This window comes from Nerophis lumbriciformis, linkage group LG26 (assembly GCF_033978685.3).
Source record: "Nerophis lumbriciformis linkage group LG26, RoL_Nlum_v2.1, whole genome shotgun sequence".
Classification (NCBI taxonomy): Eukaryota; Metazoa; Chordata; class Actinopteri; order Syngnathiformes; family Syngnathidae; genus Nerophis; species Nerophis lumbriciformis.
In genome coordinates this window covers 29,932,501-29,950,614 of record NC_084573.2, presented here as the reverse complement: position 1 = coordinate 29,950,614, position 18,114 = coordinate 29,932,501, and the positions used below count along the sequence as shown (strand labels likewise).

Genomic DNA, 18,114 nt, shown 5'->3' with positions numbered 1-18,114 from the left:
ACACCTATGGTTAACGGAGACATAGTCTCCTTTTCAGGTGAGAGAGGACGCTAAAGGCAGTGCCTTTAAGGCACCCCCCCAATATTGTTGTCCGGGTGGAAATCGGTTGCCCCGGGAGATTTTCGGGAGGGGCATTGAAATTCGTGAGTCTCCCGGGAAAATTGGGAGGGTTGGCAAGTATGGGCGGTACTTGGTGAAAAAAGTTTGAGAACCAGAAGCATCAAAAAGCCAAAGAAAAAGTCATCATTGGACATTTGATGCTGGGGGAAAAAAGGGCTTTTATGAGTTCCGATTCTGAGGTTCCACTGCAAACAAGCTCCAAATTCTATCAGTCCAGGAACACTTGCACATTAAATACATAAATACGTTATAAATACTCCTAAATAACACTACAAAAAAAGCATCTTTGGGCTAAGCCTTGCTTCTTCCTTTTCAAACATGTCAAGAGAAATGAGAATTTGCAAGTTGCATAAATAAATTGCTGTGCGAAAGCAACGAGGAAGTAGCAGAAGGTCAAGTGTGACTAATCAAACAATAAAGAAGTTTGACTGCTTTTCTTTATACATTTTCAGTACAACAGAAATGAAACCATGACTGAAAAGAAGAACTCAAAACGTGATCCGTCTGTGGCAATGCGATGACAACTGATAAGAACATGGCAACATTTTTCACTTCGCCCCCTTTCAGACCCCTCCCTCCGGAAAAAAATAAATAAATCCGCCCCCCCTCGCCTCCGACGCCACCCGTCATCGGCGCTTTCCCCCCCGGCCCACCGGTTACCTGTCTCAGGTTGCGCGTCACTTTGATGTCGTGCCAGGCGTTGTCGTTGAACTTCCCGTTGACGGGCTCCACGATGGCCTCGAAGGCCCCGGAGCCCAGGTTGATGACGAGCGAGACGGCGCCGTCTTTGAGCGCCAGGTTGACGTAGTCCGCCGACTTGCCCGTGTGCAGCAGCAGGCCGTTGCGCTGCCACGTCTTGAAGGAGAGCGTGATCTCGTCGCTGCTGCTCTGGATGGGGTTCTGCGACAGGTCGTAGCAGAAGTACTCGGAGCCGCGGAAGGTGGCCACGTTCTCCTCCCTCGCTGCAAACGACAACCGGGAAAGGAAATGTTACATTTTGCTGCAAAACAGCCAAAACATGACAAATCAGTTTTACATTTCAAACCGTATAGATCGGAAAAAGCCGCTGCCTGACCAGGGCTCAGAAAATCTGCAGAGACTCCTCCCACCCCCACCAAGGACTGTTTTCAATGCTGGACTCTAGAAAGAGGTTCCGCAACCTCCGTAGCAGAACCTCCAGGTTCTGTAACAGCTTCTTCCCTCAGGCTGTAAGACTCTTGAACGCATCATAATAATCCCCTCAATTCCCCCCCAAAATGGATTAACTCGCTGGAATATAAAGACAATATAACATGCATCCATAAACCTGAATGCATATGTAAAAGTGCAATATATGTATCTGTACAGTAAGGGTGTAACGGTACACAAAATTTTCGGTTCGGTACGTACCTCGGTTTAGAGGTCACGGTTCGGTTCATTTTCGGTACAGTAAGAAAACAACAAAATATACATTTTTTGGTTACTTATTTACCAAATTTGTAAACAATGGCTTTTTTAACATTGGGAACACTATAATAATACTGCCCAAAAATAGAAATAGCTCTGTATGTGATGGATGTGAACCACCACTAGGTGATCAGTGCAACAGCAGGCAGTCATGAATGCTAAGCATAATAATAACATACATATACACACAGGGTCCATTGCCAGGGTTAATGTGGTCAACATATATAAAATAAAAACTAAATAAGATAAGGCTCATAATAGTTTCTTAAAGGGGAACATTATCACCAGACTTATGTAAGCGTCAATATATACCTTGATGTTGCAGAAAAAAAGACCATATATTTTTTTTAACCGATTTCCAAACTCTAAATGGGTGAATTTTGGCGAATTAAACGCCTTTCTATTATTCGCTCTCGGAGCGATGACGTCACATCGGTAAGCAATCCGCCATTTTCTCAAACACCGAGTCAAATCAGCTCTGTTACTTTCCGTTTTTTCGACTGTTTTCCGTACCTTGGAGACATCATGCCTCGTCGGTGTGTTGTCGGAGGGTGTAACAACACGAACAGGGACGGATTCAAGTTGCACCAGTGGCCCAAAGATGCGAAAGTGGCAAGAAATTGGACGTTTGTTCCGCACACTTTACCGACGAAAGCTATGCTACGACAGAGATGGCAAGAATGTGTGGATATCCTGCGACACTCAAAGCAGATGCATTTCCAACGATAAAGTCAAAGAAATCTGCCGCCAGACCCCCATTGAATCTGCCGGAGTGTGTGAGCAATTCAGGGACAAAGGACCTCGGTAGCACGGCAAGCAATGGCAGCAGTTTGTTCCCGCAGACGAGCGAGCTAAACCCCCTGGATGTCTTGGCTCACACCGTCCCTTATGCCACCGAAGATGATCAAGAGAAGAATATCGACCCTAGCTTCCCTGGCCTGCTGACATCAACTCCAAAACTGGACAGATCAGCTTTCAGGAAAACATAGCGGATTAGGGTATGTCTACAGAATATATTAATTGATGAAAATTGGGCTGTCTGCACTCTCAAAGTGCATGTTGTTGCCAAATGTATTTCATATGCTGTAAACCTAGTTCATAGTTGTTAGTTTCCTTTAATGCCAAACAAACACATACCAATCGTTGGTTAGAAGGCGATCGCCGAATTCGTCCTCGCTTTCTCCCGTGTCGCTGGCTGTCGTGTCGTTTTCGTCGGTTTCGCTTGCATTCGGTTCAAACCGATATGGCTCAATAGCTTCAGTTTCTTCTTCAATTTTGATTTCGCTACCTGCCTCCACACTACAACCATCCGTTTCAATACATGCGTAATCTGTTGAATCGCTTAAGCCGCTGAAATCCGAGTCTGAATCCGAGCTAATGTCGCTATAGCTTGCTGTTCTCTGCGCCATGTTTGTTTGTGTTGGCATCACTGTGTGACGTCACAAGAAAATGGACGGGTGTATATAACGATGGTTAAAATCAGGCACTTTGAAGCTTTTTTTTAGAGATATTGCGTGATGTGTAAAATTTTGAAAACAACTTTGAAAAAAAAAATAAGCCACTGGGAACTGATTTTTAATGGTTTTAACCCTTCTGAAATTGTGATAATGTTCCCCTTTAACAAAACCTTTTTTACATATAAAGTGCTTTTTTTGATTGATTTATTGATTGATTGATTGAGACTTGTATTAGTAGCTTGCACAGTACAGTACATATGCCATACAATTGACCACTAAATGGTAACACCCCAATAAGTTTTTCAACTTGTTTAAGTCGGGGTCCACGTTAATCAACATTAAACTGTCTCAAGTTGTTGCTCAGATTAAATAAAATGACAAAACTTTTCTTCTACATATAAAAAGTGCAACATTAAACAGTTTCAAGTCAACTCAGCCTCAGATTAACTTTTCTTCCCACCCCCCAGCCTCTAACACTCGTGACTTTCACTCAATATTCATGTTTTTTGCCAGAAAAATCAGTTTATCCACATTGTCTGCAGAAAGAGCAGACCTGCTTGCAGTTACAATGTCTCCAGGTAGTCCCTGGCTAACTTGGCAGTAAGAGGATATATGGGCTCATTGTTCTTCCACCATAGAAGTGGGTCAAAATCTAGTTTTTAATGCAATATGGTCTTAAATCTGCTGCTATAAAAACATTTGTTATCGCTTTAGCCCTGCCTGACTCGCCGAGGAGAGGCTGCTTAAATGCGGTGTTTGCACGACGCTCGTCTTTCTCTTCGTTGAAGCGATGTTCACTTGGGGGTGGTGACGTTTGAAATGGGTTAGCATGCTTGACGTGTTGTCAGAAGCATACCCTACCGCTGCTGAACAATGTCGGCAAACCTCCGTCCTTCATAGTTGTATCGCACCGCGAAGCCGAAGTGTTCCCAAACGGGAGATCTTAACGAGGCAAGAGGGTCTTCAAGCTCTGGCTTTTACATGTTGTCTTAGCCCAGTCGTTGCTAGCGTGCCGTGTGTTGTGCCTCAGTGTGCATTGTTTACACAACGTGCGGTACGCTACTTAATATGTCCGTGTGGAAACTCGTTCGGTACACCTCCGAACGGAACCGAAACCCCCGTACCGAAACGGTTCAATACAAATGCACGTACCGTTACACCCTTACTGTACAGTAATCTATTTATTTATATCTGCACCTTATTGCTCTTTTATCCTGCACAACAACGAGCTAATGCAACAACATTTCGTTCTTATCTGTACTGTAAAGTTCAAATTTGAATGACAATAAAAAGGAAGTCTAAGTCTAAGTCTATATGGTACCAAATCCCGAGAACTGAGAACAAGTGTTAGTTTACAAACCCTGTTTCCATATGAGTTGGGAAATTGTGTTAGATGTAAATATAAACGGAATACAATGATTTGCAAATCATTTTCAACCCATATTCAATTGAATGCACTACGAAGACAAGATATTTGATGTTCAAACTCATAAACTTTTTTTTTTTTTTTTTTGCGAATAATAATTAACTTAGAATTTCATGGCTGCAACACGTGCCAAAGTAGTTGGGAAAGGGCATGTTCACCACTGTGTTGCATGGCCTTTCCTTTTAACAACACTCAGTAAACGTTTGGGAACTGAGGAGACACATTTTTTAAGCTTCTCAGGTGGAATTATTTCCCATTCTTGCTTGATGTACAGCTTAAGTTGTTCAACAGTCCGGGGGTCTCCGTTGTGGTATTTTAGGCTTCATAATGCGCCACACATTTTCAATGGGAGACAGGTCTGGACTACAGGCAGGCCAGTCTAGTACCCGCACTCTTTTACTATGAAGCCACGTTGATGTAACACGTGGCTTGGCATTGTCTTGCTGATATAAGCAGGGGCGTCCATGGTAACGCTGCTTGGATGGCAACATATGTTGCTCCAAAACCTGTATGTACCTTTCAGCATTAATGGCGCCTTCACAGATGTGTAAGTTACCCATGTCTTGGGCACTAATGCACCCCCATACCATCACATATGCCGGCTTTTCAATTTTGTGCCTATAACAATCCGGATGGTTCTTTTCCTCTTTGGTCCGGAGGACACAACGTCCACAGTTTCCAAAAACAATTTGAAATGTGGACTCGTCAGACCACAGAACACTTTTCCACTTTGTATCAGTCCATCTTAGATGATCTCAGGCCCAGCGAAGCCGACGGCATTTCTGGGTGTTGTTGATAAACGGTTTTCGCCTTGCATAGGAGAGTTTTAACTTGCACTTACAGATGTAGCGATCAACTGTAGTTACTGACAGTGGGTTTCTGAAGTGTTCCTGAACCCATGTGGTGATATCCTTTACACACTGATGTCGCTTGTTGATGCAGTACAGCCTGAGGGATCGAAGGTCACGGCCTTAGCTGCTTACGTGTAGTGATTTCTCCAGATTCTCTGAACCCTTTGATGATATTACAGACCGTAGATGGTAAAATCCCTAAATTCCTTGCAATAGCTGGTTGAGAAAGGTTTTTCTTAAACTGTTCAACAATTTGCTCACGCATTTGTTGACAAAGTGGTGATCCTCGCCCCATCCTTGTTTGTGAATGACTGAGCATTTCATGGAATATACTTTTATACCCAATCATGGCACCCACCTGTTCCCAATTAGCCTGTTCACCTGTGGGATGTTCCAAATAAGTGTTTGATGAGCATTCCTCAACTTTATCAGTATTTATTGCCACCTTTCCCGACTTCTTTGTCACGTGTTGCTGGCATCAAATTCTAAAGTTAATGATCATTTGCAAAAAAAAAAAATGTTCATCAGTTTGAACATCAAATATGTTGTCTTTGTAGCATATTCAACTGAATATGGGTTGAAAATGATTTGCAAAGCATTGTGTTTCGTTTATATTTATATCTAACACAATTTCCCAACTCATATGGAAACGAGGTTTTTAATAATAAAATCTGGAAAGTGATCTGATAATAATAATCTGAGTCTCATTTGCAAGTATTATATAGTAGACTTTGCATGGAAGTGCAATTACAAGACATGACATGGCAGTAGTGTATAGAGGAAGTACGGCTAACTCGGTTCCAAAGTTGGTAGCAAACATGGCGCCCTGTGGTCACGCGAGTCCTCTGGCCATGCTCGAGTTTGCTACCAACTTTAAAACCAAGTTGTCCTCACTCCCTTTATACGCGGTTCTGGGCTGCAACAAGCTAAATGTGCCAGTCTTGTCCTGTTGCGCCCTACAAAGTGTTGGGACTGTAAGTATGGTACAGACCACAAACCAGCTGTTTGATTGTAACGTGCATCTCAGTTGTAGTTTTCATTGCCAAATGTATGTAAAATTCACGCGAAATTGCTAATGCTAATCGGTAGCGTGTATGGGGCGGAGCCAATGTATAGTAAATCAAGATCGAGCTAGCGCATTTTGGAAAAATGGAGCCGGACTGTACTGTTGTGTGCTTTTTTTCTTGCTTTGTTGGCGTGGAGAATTTTATCATTGCCTAGAGTTTGCTTTAGGTGCCGCTTGAGTGATTTTTCTTTTTCCCCGCCAAATGTTTGAGCCGGTGTTTAGTCGGCAACAGATGGTACCGTTTGATTTTAGGTGAAATAGTACACGGTAGTACCAAGGGAATTCGGTCAGTACCAATAAAAGTACTGAGTTCAGTACCCATCTCTACTTGTATTCATGTTAGCATTCAAGCTAGCTTGACAGCCATTAGCGTGCTAGCTCGGTTCTCCTCTAAATGCTAAATATCACCTAAGGGTCCGAAAAAATATATATATAATCGATTCACATCTGATTTTAAATCGATTCATGATTTTTGAGAATTGATACAAAATGATATATATATATTTTTTTAATTACATATGTATTTAAAAATGTAGAACAATTCATAACTAGTATTGATATTACTAGTATTGTTGATACTTTGTTTGTATTTTCCTTTTTTCTTATTATTGTATTTTAAATTATTGATCATTTTCATTACCGGATTAAAAGTTGTTGAAATTTACCTGTAAAATCGCTAATGCTAATTGGCAGCATGTACATGGGTGTATATTGTAGCGTCCCGGAAGAGTTAGTGCTGCAAAGGGTTCTGGGTATTTGTCCCGTTGTGTTTATGTTGTGTTACGGTGCGGATGTTCTCCCGAAATGTGTTTGTCATTCTTGTTTGGTGAGGGTTCACAGTGTGGCGCATATTTGTAACAGTGGTAAAGTTGTTTACACGGCCACCCTCAGTGTGACCTGTATGGCTGTTGACCAAGTATGAATTGCATTCACTTGTGTGTGTAAAAAGATGTAGATATTATGTGATTGGGCCGGCACGCAAAGGTAGTGCCTTCAAGGTTTATTGGCGTTCTGTACTTCTCCCTACGTCCGTGTACACAGCGGCGTTTTAAAAAGTCATAAATTTGACTTTTTGAAAGTGATACCGATAATTTCCGATATTACATTTTAAAGCATTTATCGGCCGATATTATCGGACATCTCTAGTAAAAAGTACAAAAAATTAAAAAAAAAGAGCAAAACTATGTTATGTAATGAGAAATAGCTAACATGTTAATATGAATTAACACCTAAATTGTGTCTTTAGTTCTGTTTTTATCATTTTTTTTACAATTTTTTTTAAACGGCCGCCGCATGCATGGCTTTTCAGTAGACAACCTTTTGTTGTAAACTTTGGGATATCTAACTTAGTGGCAGTTCGTTTTGAGTGCTTGTTTCCCTGCCAAGTACTTGAACTGGTGTACTAAGGTCCAAAAAAAAAAAAAGTATTGAAATATAGTACTAATCTTACTTTACGCCGTACCTGGTGGTACCAACATCATTCTGCCGGTACCTATAAAAGTACTCAATTCTGTACTTTTATTTTGGTACACGCTCAGTACCAATCAGACCCTCAATCAAAAGACTAATGTATAATGAAGTGTCTGTTGAGTGTTTTCCGGCGTTCATCTAAAACCTTGTCACAAGTGGCGATGATGTGTGCTATAATGTTGAGTTAAAACGTACACTTACTGCAAAATAAACACAGCACGCTTCCCCTCCATGTGAATAAATGAATAAATGATGACACAACCTCATTAAAAAAGGAAGAACTGCTTTGCAATGTAAAAAAGGTCACATCAAGCAAACAAACTGTTCCCCATAATTACACGTTTGATTATTCCATCGTTCACTTTGGATCATAAAAAAAAAACAAAAAAAAAAAACATAGCACAGTCGTGGATTTAGATTCCGCATATACCTACGGGGAGGACTTTGAATGGGAAACCATTCCGACTAATGGCGCACATGAATCCAAAATGAGCATAATGTGACAGTTTAACACCATTCCGTTGTTGCAAAGTGACTTCCTGAGCACATTTTTTTTCTTCTTCTACGAAACGTAAAATGAGGACAAAGGCGAAAGGGGCTCAGGGACGGGGTGCAGAACACACATTTCTATGTAATGCACACCGCCGACAGACTGGAAAATGAAGTGAAGTAAATAGATTAAGAGATAAAGAGGGGGTGTCTACTTGATGTGAGGCAAGTGTTGGCGTGGAAGACACGAGTGACTAAATGAGGTCCAGTATTTATTGGAGCGGAGGGTCAATTTTTGTGTACTCGAACTATACTAGCCTCTCTACCTTAGGGGAAAACCAGAAAATGTCTATTTTGAGTGGGGTGTTTATTCCCTCTAATTTGAATTCATCTTAATCAGAGGTGTGTAGTAATGCAGTGTTTGGAAAATTAGTAACTACTTATAATTACTTGTTACTTTGCCTAGTAATTAATGACATGTATTAAAGAGTAATTACTCTTTTAGAATAGAATATAATAGAATGGACTTTATTGTCAATTAATTTGCATATAACGAGATTAAGGACTCCAATTTAAGGTGCGGCAGTGGGAACAAATATGGGGTAAAAATAAATAAATAATAAAATAAAATAAATTACACACCAGGCAATAAAGCATTGAAATAAACAGACTACTATCCAATAAGAATAATAAGCAACTTTTGGTAAACTAGTTGAGTTACTTGGAAAAAAAAAAAAAAAAAATGCATTTGAGAGATGTTTCATGAGAGCAGAGTGCGCGTGTGTGGCTTACAGGGCGATGCCTGCTGCTAAGTGACGTGTGATGTCAGCAAGATTGATTGATTGATTGAGACTTTTATTAGTAGATTGCACAGTACAGTACATATTCCGTACAATTGACCACTAAATGGTAACACCCCAATAAGTTTTTCAACTTGTTTAAGTCGGGGTCCACGTTAAAGGGGAACATTATCACCAGACCTATGTAAGCGTCAATATATACCTTGATGTTGCAGAAAAAAGACCATATATTTTTTAACCGATTTCCGAACTCTAAATGGGTGAATTTTGGCGAATTAAACGCCTTTCTATTATTCGCTCTCGGAGCGATGACGTCACGTTGTGACGTCACATCGGGAAGCAATCCGGCATTTTCTCAAACACATTACAAACACCGAGTCAAATCAGCTCTGTTATTTTCCGTTTTTTCGACTGTTTTCCGTACCTTGGAGACATCATGCCTCGTCGGTGTGTTGTCGGAGGGTGTAACAACACGAACAGGGACGGATTCAAGTTGCACCAGTGGCCCAAAGAGAGAGAAATTGGACGTTTGTTCCGCACACTTTACCGACGAAAGATATGCTACGGCAGAGATGGCAAGAATGTGTGGATATCCTGCGACACTCAAAGCAGATGCATTTCCAACTGGACTGGACAGATCAGCTTTCAGGAAAAGAGAGCGGATGAGGGTATGTCTACAGAATATATTAATTGATGAAAACTGGGCTGTCTGCACTCTCAAAGTGCATGTTGTTGTCAAATGTATTTCATATGCTGTAAACCTAGTTCATAGTTGTTAGTTTCCTTTAATGCCAAACAAACACATACCAATCGTTGGTTAGAAGGCGATCGCCGAATTCGTCCTCGCTTTCTCCCGTGTCGCTGGCTGTCGTGTCGTTTTTGTCGGTTTCGCTTGCATACGGTTCAAACCGATATGGCTCAAAAGCTTCAGTTTTTTCTTCAATTTCGTTTTCGCTACCTGCCTCCACACTACAACCATCCGTTTCAATACATGCGTAATCTGTTGAATCGCTTAAGCCGCTGAAATCCGAGTCTGAATCCGAGCTAATGTCGCTATACCTTGCTGTTCTATCCGCCATGTTTGTTTGTATTGGCATCACTGTGTGACGTCACAGGAAAATGGACGGGTGTTTATAACGATTGTTAAAATCAGGCACTTTGAAGCTTTTTTTAGGGATATTGCGTGATGGGTAACATTTTGAAAAAAACTTCGAAAAATAAAATAAGCCACTTGGAACTGATTTTTAATGGTTTTAACCCTTCTGAAATTGTGATAATGTTCCCCTTTAATCAATTCATGGTAAAAGAGCGCGCTCTGAGCAGTATTTAAGCTCAGCTGTGTTCGTTATCTCTGTTGAATCTTTCACTGCGTGGTGTTAGCGCTAGTTAATAGTATCTCCTTGTCCACAAACACGGCATTGTGGGATGGCAAGCTCGTCACATCAATCATTGATTTGTTGTTCCTTATCCCCTCTTAGTAGTAGTAGTGTGTGTATGTATATATATATATATATATATATATATATATATATATATATATATATATATATATATATATATATATATATATATATATATATGTATGTGTGGGAAAAAAAATCACAAGACTACTTCATCTCTACAGGCCTGTTTCATGAGGGGTTCCCTCAATCATCAGGAGATTTTAATGGGAGCATTCACATACCATGGTTTATATAGAGCACAGAGTGGGTGGGTACAGGCTGGCGTAGGGGCGTGGTGATTGGCTCATGTGTTACCTAGGAGGTGTTTCCGTCTGTGGCGGCATGCTGATACAATTTCGCTGCGCTTGTTGAGGGATGACAGGTCTGGACGGTATATAATAAACAGTTTCTCTTTCAAGCATAGGTTGCATCTTTTATTACCACTATTGTAAGGTGTGCTGGATGCAAGAATTTGCCATGTTATTGAATATTCAACATTATTGTCTTTGAGGTCCCAAATGTGTTTGCTGAGTTCTGTGGTATTCCGCAGGTTTTGGTTCCTGAAAGAAGCCTTGTGATTGTTCCATCTGGTTTTAAACTCTCCCTCGGTTATTCCTACATATGTGTCGGATGTGTTAATGTCCTTGCGTGTTACCTTAGATTGGTAAACAACTGATGTTTGTAAGCACCCCCCGTTGAGAGGGCAATCAGGTTTCTTGCGGCAGTTGCAGCCTTTGTTGGTTTTGGGGTCGCTCTGTCCAGGGGCCGACGGCTCATTTGCAATTGTTTTGTTGTGGTTTGAGATAATTTGTCGTATATTGTTCATACAGCTGTAGCTCAATTTAATGTTGTTCTTGTTGAATACTTTTCTTAGGGTGTTGCCTTTGGGGAAGTGTTTGTCAATCAGAGTGAGGAATTTGTGGCCAATGTTAGTTGAGACGTTTTTGCTGTATGGGGGGTTGTACCAGATGATGTCGTTCCGTTTTCTGTTCTTTTTTGGTTGGTTTCCTGGCGTGGGTTCATAGGTGAGGGTGAAATTGTATCCGTATATATATATATATATATATATATATATATATATATATATATATATATATACATATACAGTATATATATATATATATATATATATATATAATTATATAATTATACATATGTAACAAATTCCAATGACCATTTACACGATTACAGTATATGTAACAGCTGGAGCAAAAAAAAACAAAAGAAAAATGCTACTCAGGTGCACCTTTGGATTTCACATGAATCGGTGCCCGTTACAACTGGTGGGACTTGGTCGTTGCCCAAAAAAGAAAGCACCAGAATCGGTACTTATCCCTGTTGTTGACACTGTTAAGTGATCAGAGAAATGTCCGCTTGCTTACAGGAAGTTGCTTTTTGTGTTTGTGTTCTTTCTAGTCGGATTCAAGATCAACATAATAATTTTGACTATTAGACGCCCAGGGTGGCAAATTACAAGACGACTCAAGACGACTTTTTGGCCCGACAATCACCAAATTCATTCTTTAAGCACATTTTTGAAAGTTGCACTCAACGACATATCTTTAAACTTTCATGAATCATAATGCTGAAGTGCCAAAGCTGTCGATATCATATTTTTGCTATGAATAATACAATGCAAAGGGATATAATGAAATATTTGTGTAGCTCAGCAATATTAGACCGGGGGTAAGTGCATACGGATCCATAACAAACAGGAGGAACGTATTGCCTGTTGAGACATGTTCTGCACAAATCTGTGGCTTTTATATCGATCTCACTGTAGAGCCGGGTCATTTCCCCCCTTATTTATTTATTTTTCTTGCCTCGGTCATCAATATTCCAGCCGTGAGCAGCATAGCACGTCGCTTGGGGCTTGGGGTTCCATTTCAAAATCCAGTGGAAGCAATTAGTTCCTTCATTACCATCTCCCCATTTTCCTCCGCCACGCAACGACGCAGAGTGAGGTTGACCCCAAAGGTTGACCCCCGAGGGCCACGGAGTGGAGAACTCAATCATATTTCAGTGCTCCAATCAACCTTTAACATCACGAAGCTCACCATAGCATAACAAACTAGAATAGAATATAAATAAATACTGTGTGAGCATATTTTGACGGGAAACATTTGTTTTAGTTTCGTTGTAAAAATTACGAAAAATTTCTCATTTTCTATTATCTATGTTGCTGGGGTAAAACTGAACAATGCTAACAACACGGCCGCTAATTTTAGCCATGACAATCAAGTTCACCAACTTTCAGCAGGACAACTTTTCGATGTACAAACCCCGTTTCCATATGAGTTGGGAAATTGTGTTACATGTGAATATAAACGGAATACAATGATTTGCAAATCATTTTCAACCCATATTCAGTTGAATATGCTACAAAGACAACATATTTGGTGTTCAAACTGATAAGCTTTTTTTTTTGTGTGCAAATAATCATTAACTTTAGAATTTGATGCCAGCAACACGTGACAAAGAAGTTGGGAAAGGTGGCAATAAATACTGATAAAGTTGAGGAATGCTCATCAAACACTTATTTGGAACATCCCACAGGTGTGCAGGCTAATTGGGAACAGGTGGGTGCCATGATTGGGTATAAAAACAGCTTCCCAAAAAATGCTCAGTCCTTCACAAGAAAGGATGGGGCGAGGTACACCCCTTTGTCCACAACTGCGTGAGCAAATAGTCAAACAGTTTAAAAACAACGTTTCTCAAAGTGCAATTGCAAGAAATTTAGGGATTTCAACATCTACGGTCCATAATATCATCAAAAGGTTCAGAGAATCTGGAGAAATCACTCCACGTAAGCGGCATGGCCGGAAACCAACATTGAATGACCGTGACCTTCGATCCCTCAGACGGCACTGTATCAAAAATCGACATCAATCTCTAAAGGATATCACCACATGGGCTCAGGAACACTTCAGAAAACCACTGTCACTAAATACAGTTGGTTGCTACATCTGTAAGTGCAAGTTAAAGCTCTACTATGCAAAGCGAAAGCCATTTATCAACAACATCCAGAAACGCCACCGGCTTCTCTGGGCCCGAGATCATCTAAGATGGACTCATGCAAAGTGGAAAAGTGTTCTGTGGTCTGACGAGTCCACATTTCAAATTGTTTTCGGAAATATTCGACATCGTGTCATCCGGACCAAAGGGGAAGCGAACCATCCAGACTGTTATCAACGCAAAATTCAAAAGCCAGCATCTGTGATGGCATGGGGGTGCATTAGTGCCCAAGGCATGGGTAAATTACACATCTGTGAAGGCACCATTAATGCTGAAAGGTACATACAGGTTTTGGAACAACATATGCTGCCATCTAAGCGCCGTCTTTTTCATGGACGCCCCTGCTTATTTCAGCAAGACAATGCCAAGCCACATTCAGCACGTGTTACAACAGCGTGGCTTCGTAAAAAAAAGAGTGCGGGTACTTTCCTGGCCCACCTGCAGTCCAGACCTGTTTCCCATCGAAAATGTGTGGCGCATTATGAAGCGTAAAATACGACAGCGGAGACCCCGGACTGTTGAACGACTGAAGCTCTACATAAAACAAGAATGGGACAGAATTCCACTTTCAAAGCTTCAACAATTAGTTTCCCCAGTTCCCAATCGTTTATTGAGTGTTGTTAAAAAAAAAGGTGATGTAACACAGTGGTGAACATGCCCTTTCCCAACTACTTTGGCACGTGTTGCAGCCATGAAATTCTAAGTTAATTGTTATTTGCAGAAAAAAAATAAAGTTTATGAGTTTAAACATCAAATATCTTGTCTTTGTAGTGCATTCAATTGAATATGGGTTGAAATGGATTTGCAAATAATTGTATTCTGTTTATATTTACATCTAACACAATTTCCCAACTCATATGGAAACAGGGTTTGTAGTTCGTCGTCAGCCCCTGCCTCGTCAATAACACACCGCCACATGGGTGAGACTTTGACTGCTATCAATGCTAGGTGGAGATGAACTCTGTCGACGGGCTTCACCTTCAACACCGTCAGCTCCACATGACATCGGTGAGGCTCTGGCGTGAGCCGTGTGGAACGACAAGGCAACGCTAACACAGAATGCTAACAACACAGCTACGGGCGTAGCAGCGACTGTCAAGTTGACCAAGTTTTGGCGGGAAAAAAAACACGTACGCTCGTGGTTTCAGTCCAGTTCTAACTTAGAGGAACTAACCGGGATGTATTGAAGTATTTACATGTAGTGGCCGGGTGAATACTGAGTACTGTAATCCAGTGGTCCCCAACCACCGGGCTGCGGGCCGGTACCAGTCTGTGGATCGATTGGTACCGGGCCGCACAAGAAATATAAAAAATAAAAATGTAAAATTGTATTTTATTTTATTTTTTTATTAAATCAACATAAAAAACACAAGATACACTCACAATTAGTGCACCAACCCAAAAAAACTATCTCCCCCATTTACACTCATTCGTACAAAAGGGTTGTTTCTTTCTGTTATTAATAACAGAAAGAAACAACCCTTTTGTGAATTAGCATAGTAGCTAATGCTAACAACGCTAGCTTAATTACATTTACCATAGCACGTACAAATATGCATGAAAACACTCCTACAGACATCACACATGGGACGGTTTAGTAAGTGAGAATTGTTTTACTTATATTGCAAACCTTACAAACGTTGCTTGGAGTGATGAATGGACGGCTATAAGACGGAACGGCAACAGTACTCTCGGTAGGTTTAAAAAATTTATTTTTAAAAAGTCCAAAAGATGGCGCCATAGTACAAACAATGACATACCTATTCAATGTGTTTGCTTGTTTTTTTTTTAAACTTTTTATTTTGTAACTGGCGTCAGCGAAGAAAAATACGGAAATTAGCCACACCGTTTTTTTAAGCTGCAGGGTTCAAAGCAAAATAGTTGCGACTAATAGTTCGGAATTCACAGAAGTATTTATTTTCCACAAAACTTATTTTGCATTAAAACTACTCTGACAGTACAATTGATCCAAAATGTTAACTAAGTACCGTATTTTCCGCACTATAAGGCGCACCTAAAAAACCTCCAATTTCCTCAAAAGCTGACAGTGCGCCTTATAATCCGGTGCGCCTTATATATGGACCAATATTGAGCCACAACAGGTCTCGCAACTACAGTAACTGCGCCGACTTCATTTTCCCCCTTCTACGGCTGCTTAACGTAGAAGAAGAAGCCCTTCTTCTTCTACGGGGGAAAATGAAGTTGGCGGCTGCTTACCGTTGAAGAAGAACTTCTTCTTCTATGGGGGAAAATGAAGTCCCGTAGTTGCGAGACCTAAACTTTATGTAAAGACTTGAGATGTCCGATAATATCGGCCTGCCGATAAATGCTTTAAAATGTTATATCGGAAATGATCGGTATCGTTTTTTTTTATTATCGGTATCAGTTTTTTATATATATATATATATATATTTTTTTTTTTTAATAAATCAACATAAAAAACACAAGATACACTTACAATTAGTGCACCAACCCCCCCCCCCCCCCCCCCCCCCCCCCCATTTACACTCATTCACACAAAAGGGTTGTTTCTTTCTGTTATTAATATTCTGGTTCCTACATTATATATCAATATAGCATACTTGCCAACCCTCCCGGATTTTCCGGGAGACTCCCGAAATTCAGCGCCTCTCCCGAAAACCTCCCGGGACAAATTTTCTCCCGAAAATCTCCCGAAATTCAGGCGGAGCTGGAGGCCACGCCCCCTCCAGCTCCATGCGGACCTGAGTCCGCTTTCCCACAATATAAAGAACGTCTACAGTAAATCAGTCCGTCTGCCGTAAACAGCAATGTTGTGACACTCTTAAACAGGACAATACTGCCATCTAGTGCATTTGATGAAAGCACTTTTGTGCGTGCCACACAGCAATGCATCATCAGAGAGGGTGTTCAGCATGGTTAGAAAAATAGTGACAGAGAATAGAACAAGGATGGACAATTCAACCCTTAACTCAACAATGAGTAGATGAGTGTTATGTGTGTGTGTATATGTGTAAATAAATGAACACTGAAATTCAAGTATTTATTTTATTTATATATATATATATATATATATATATATATATATATATATATATATATATATATATATATATATATATAGCTAGAATTCACTGAAAGTCAATTATTTCTTATATATATATATATATATATATATATATATATATATATCCATCCATCCATTTACTACCGCTTATTCCCTTCGGGGTCACGGGGATATATATATATATATATATATTAGAGATGCGCGGTTTGCGGGCACAACCGCGGAGTCCGCGGATTATCCGCGGATCGAGCGGATGAAATTTAAAAAAATTAGATTTTATCCGCGGGTCGGGTCGGGCGGTTGAAAAAAAAAAAAAAGATTTTAAATAGATTCAGGCGGGTGGCAGTTAAACCAATTCGGAAATATATATACATAGTTAAATGTTGTTACCCACATACGAAAAACGAGCAGGCACCTGCAGCATATGCCACAACAGAAGAAAAAAAAAAGAAGAGATGGACACTTTTACGGAGCGGAGAAGGGACGCCTCGCCGGGGTCCGCGGGACCGAGGCCCCTTCCCCCGAGAGGGCCCCACCGGGAGCCGTAGCTGAGGCGATCCGCGAGAAGGGCCCGACGCACGTCCAGGGTCACCACCGCGCCCACCGCACCGACACCCCGCCTCGTCCGCCTTCGCCGCGGCCGGCGTCACGCGCAGCAGGTAAGCAGCTTACCTGCCCGCCACCCCCGTGGCCGGGGGCTCGTAACAGGGGTCACTCCGCGCGCTCCGCCCGCGCAGCTTACCTGCCCGCCACCCCCGTTGCCGGTCACTCCGCGCGCAGTGCGCTCACGAAAGGGGTGGGGCTCACCCTGGTTGATATAGACAGCGGTGGCCATGGAAGTTGGAACCCGCTAAAGAGTGTGTAACAACCCACCTGCCGAATCAACTAGCCCTGAAAATGGATGGCGCTGGAGCGTCGGGACCATACCCGGCCGTCGCCGGCAGCGAGACGCGCTTGGAGGTGCGCTCAGCGCGGCTCCCATATGATTGCGCTGGTGTGCGTCTGGGCCGTGACAGCGTGGCACGCGAATGTCTGTGCTGCATTGGATCAGTCTCCTTTCTTTAACAGGCAAAAGCTTTATAACCTCACTAATGCCTTGCATCGTCTATATTAGATATATAACAACGGGCGGGTGCGGGCGGATGCGGTTCTGATTAAATATTAGGTCGGGTGGATGGCGGATGGTTGACGACTTTCTGATGCGGTTGCGGATGAAATAATTGCCTATCCGCGCATCTCTAATATATATATATATATATATATATATATATATATATATATATATATATATATATATATATATATATATATATATACATGAAATACTTGACTTGGTGAATTCTAACTGTAAATATACTCCTCCCCTCTTAACCACGCCCCCCGCACCCACCCCCCACCTCCCGAAATTGGAGGTCTCAAGGTTGGCAATTATGCAATATAGATCAATACAATATGCAGGGATACAGTCCGTAAGCACACATGATTG

The 18,114-nt window shown here is 41.3% G+C and overlaps 1 protein-coding gene across 10 annotated transcripts in view; it reads right to left on the bottom strand.

Annotated features, from left to right (window-relative positions):
- The window catches only part of nrxn3b (neurexin 3b), a 1,114,596-nt gene that overhangs the window by 696,463 nt on the left and 400,019 nt on the right, over positions 1-18,114 (bottom strand). For all 10 annotated transcript variants that reach the window (XM_061987032.2, XM_061987031.2, XM_061987039.2 and 7 more), the window contains exon 5: positions 781-1,082. In XM_061987032.2, the coding sequence (XP_061843016.1) occupies positions 781-1,082 (302 nt within the window). The remainder of the gene's footprint in view (positions 1-780; positions 1,083-18,114) is intronic.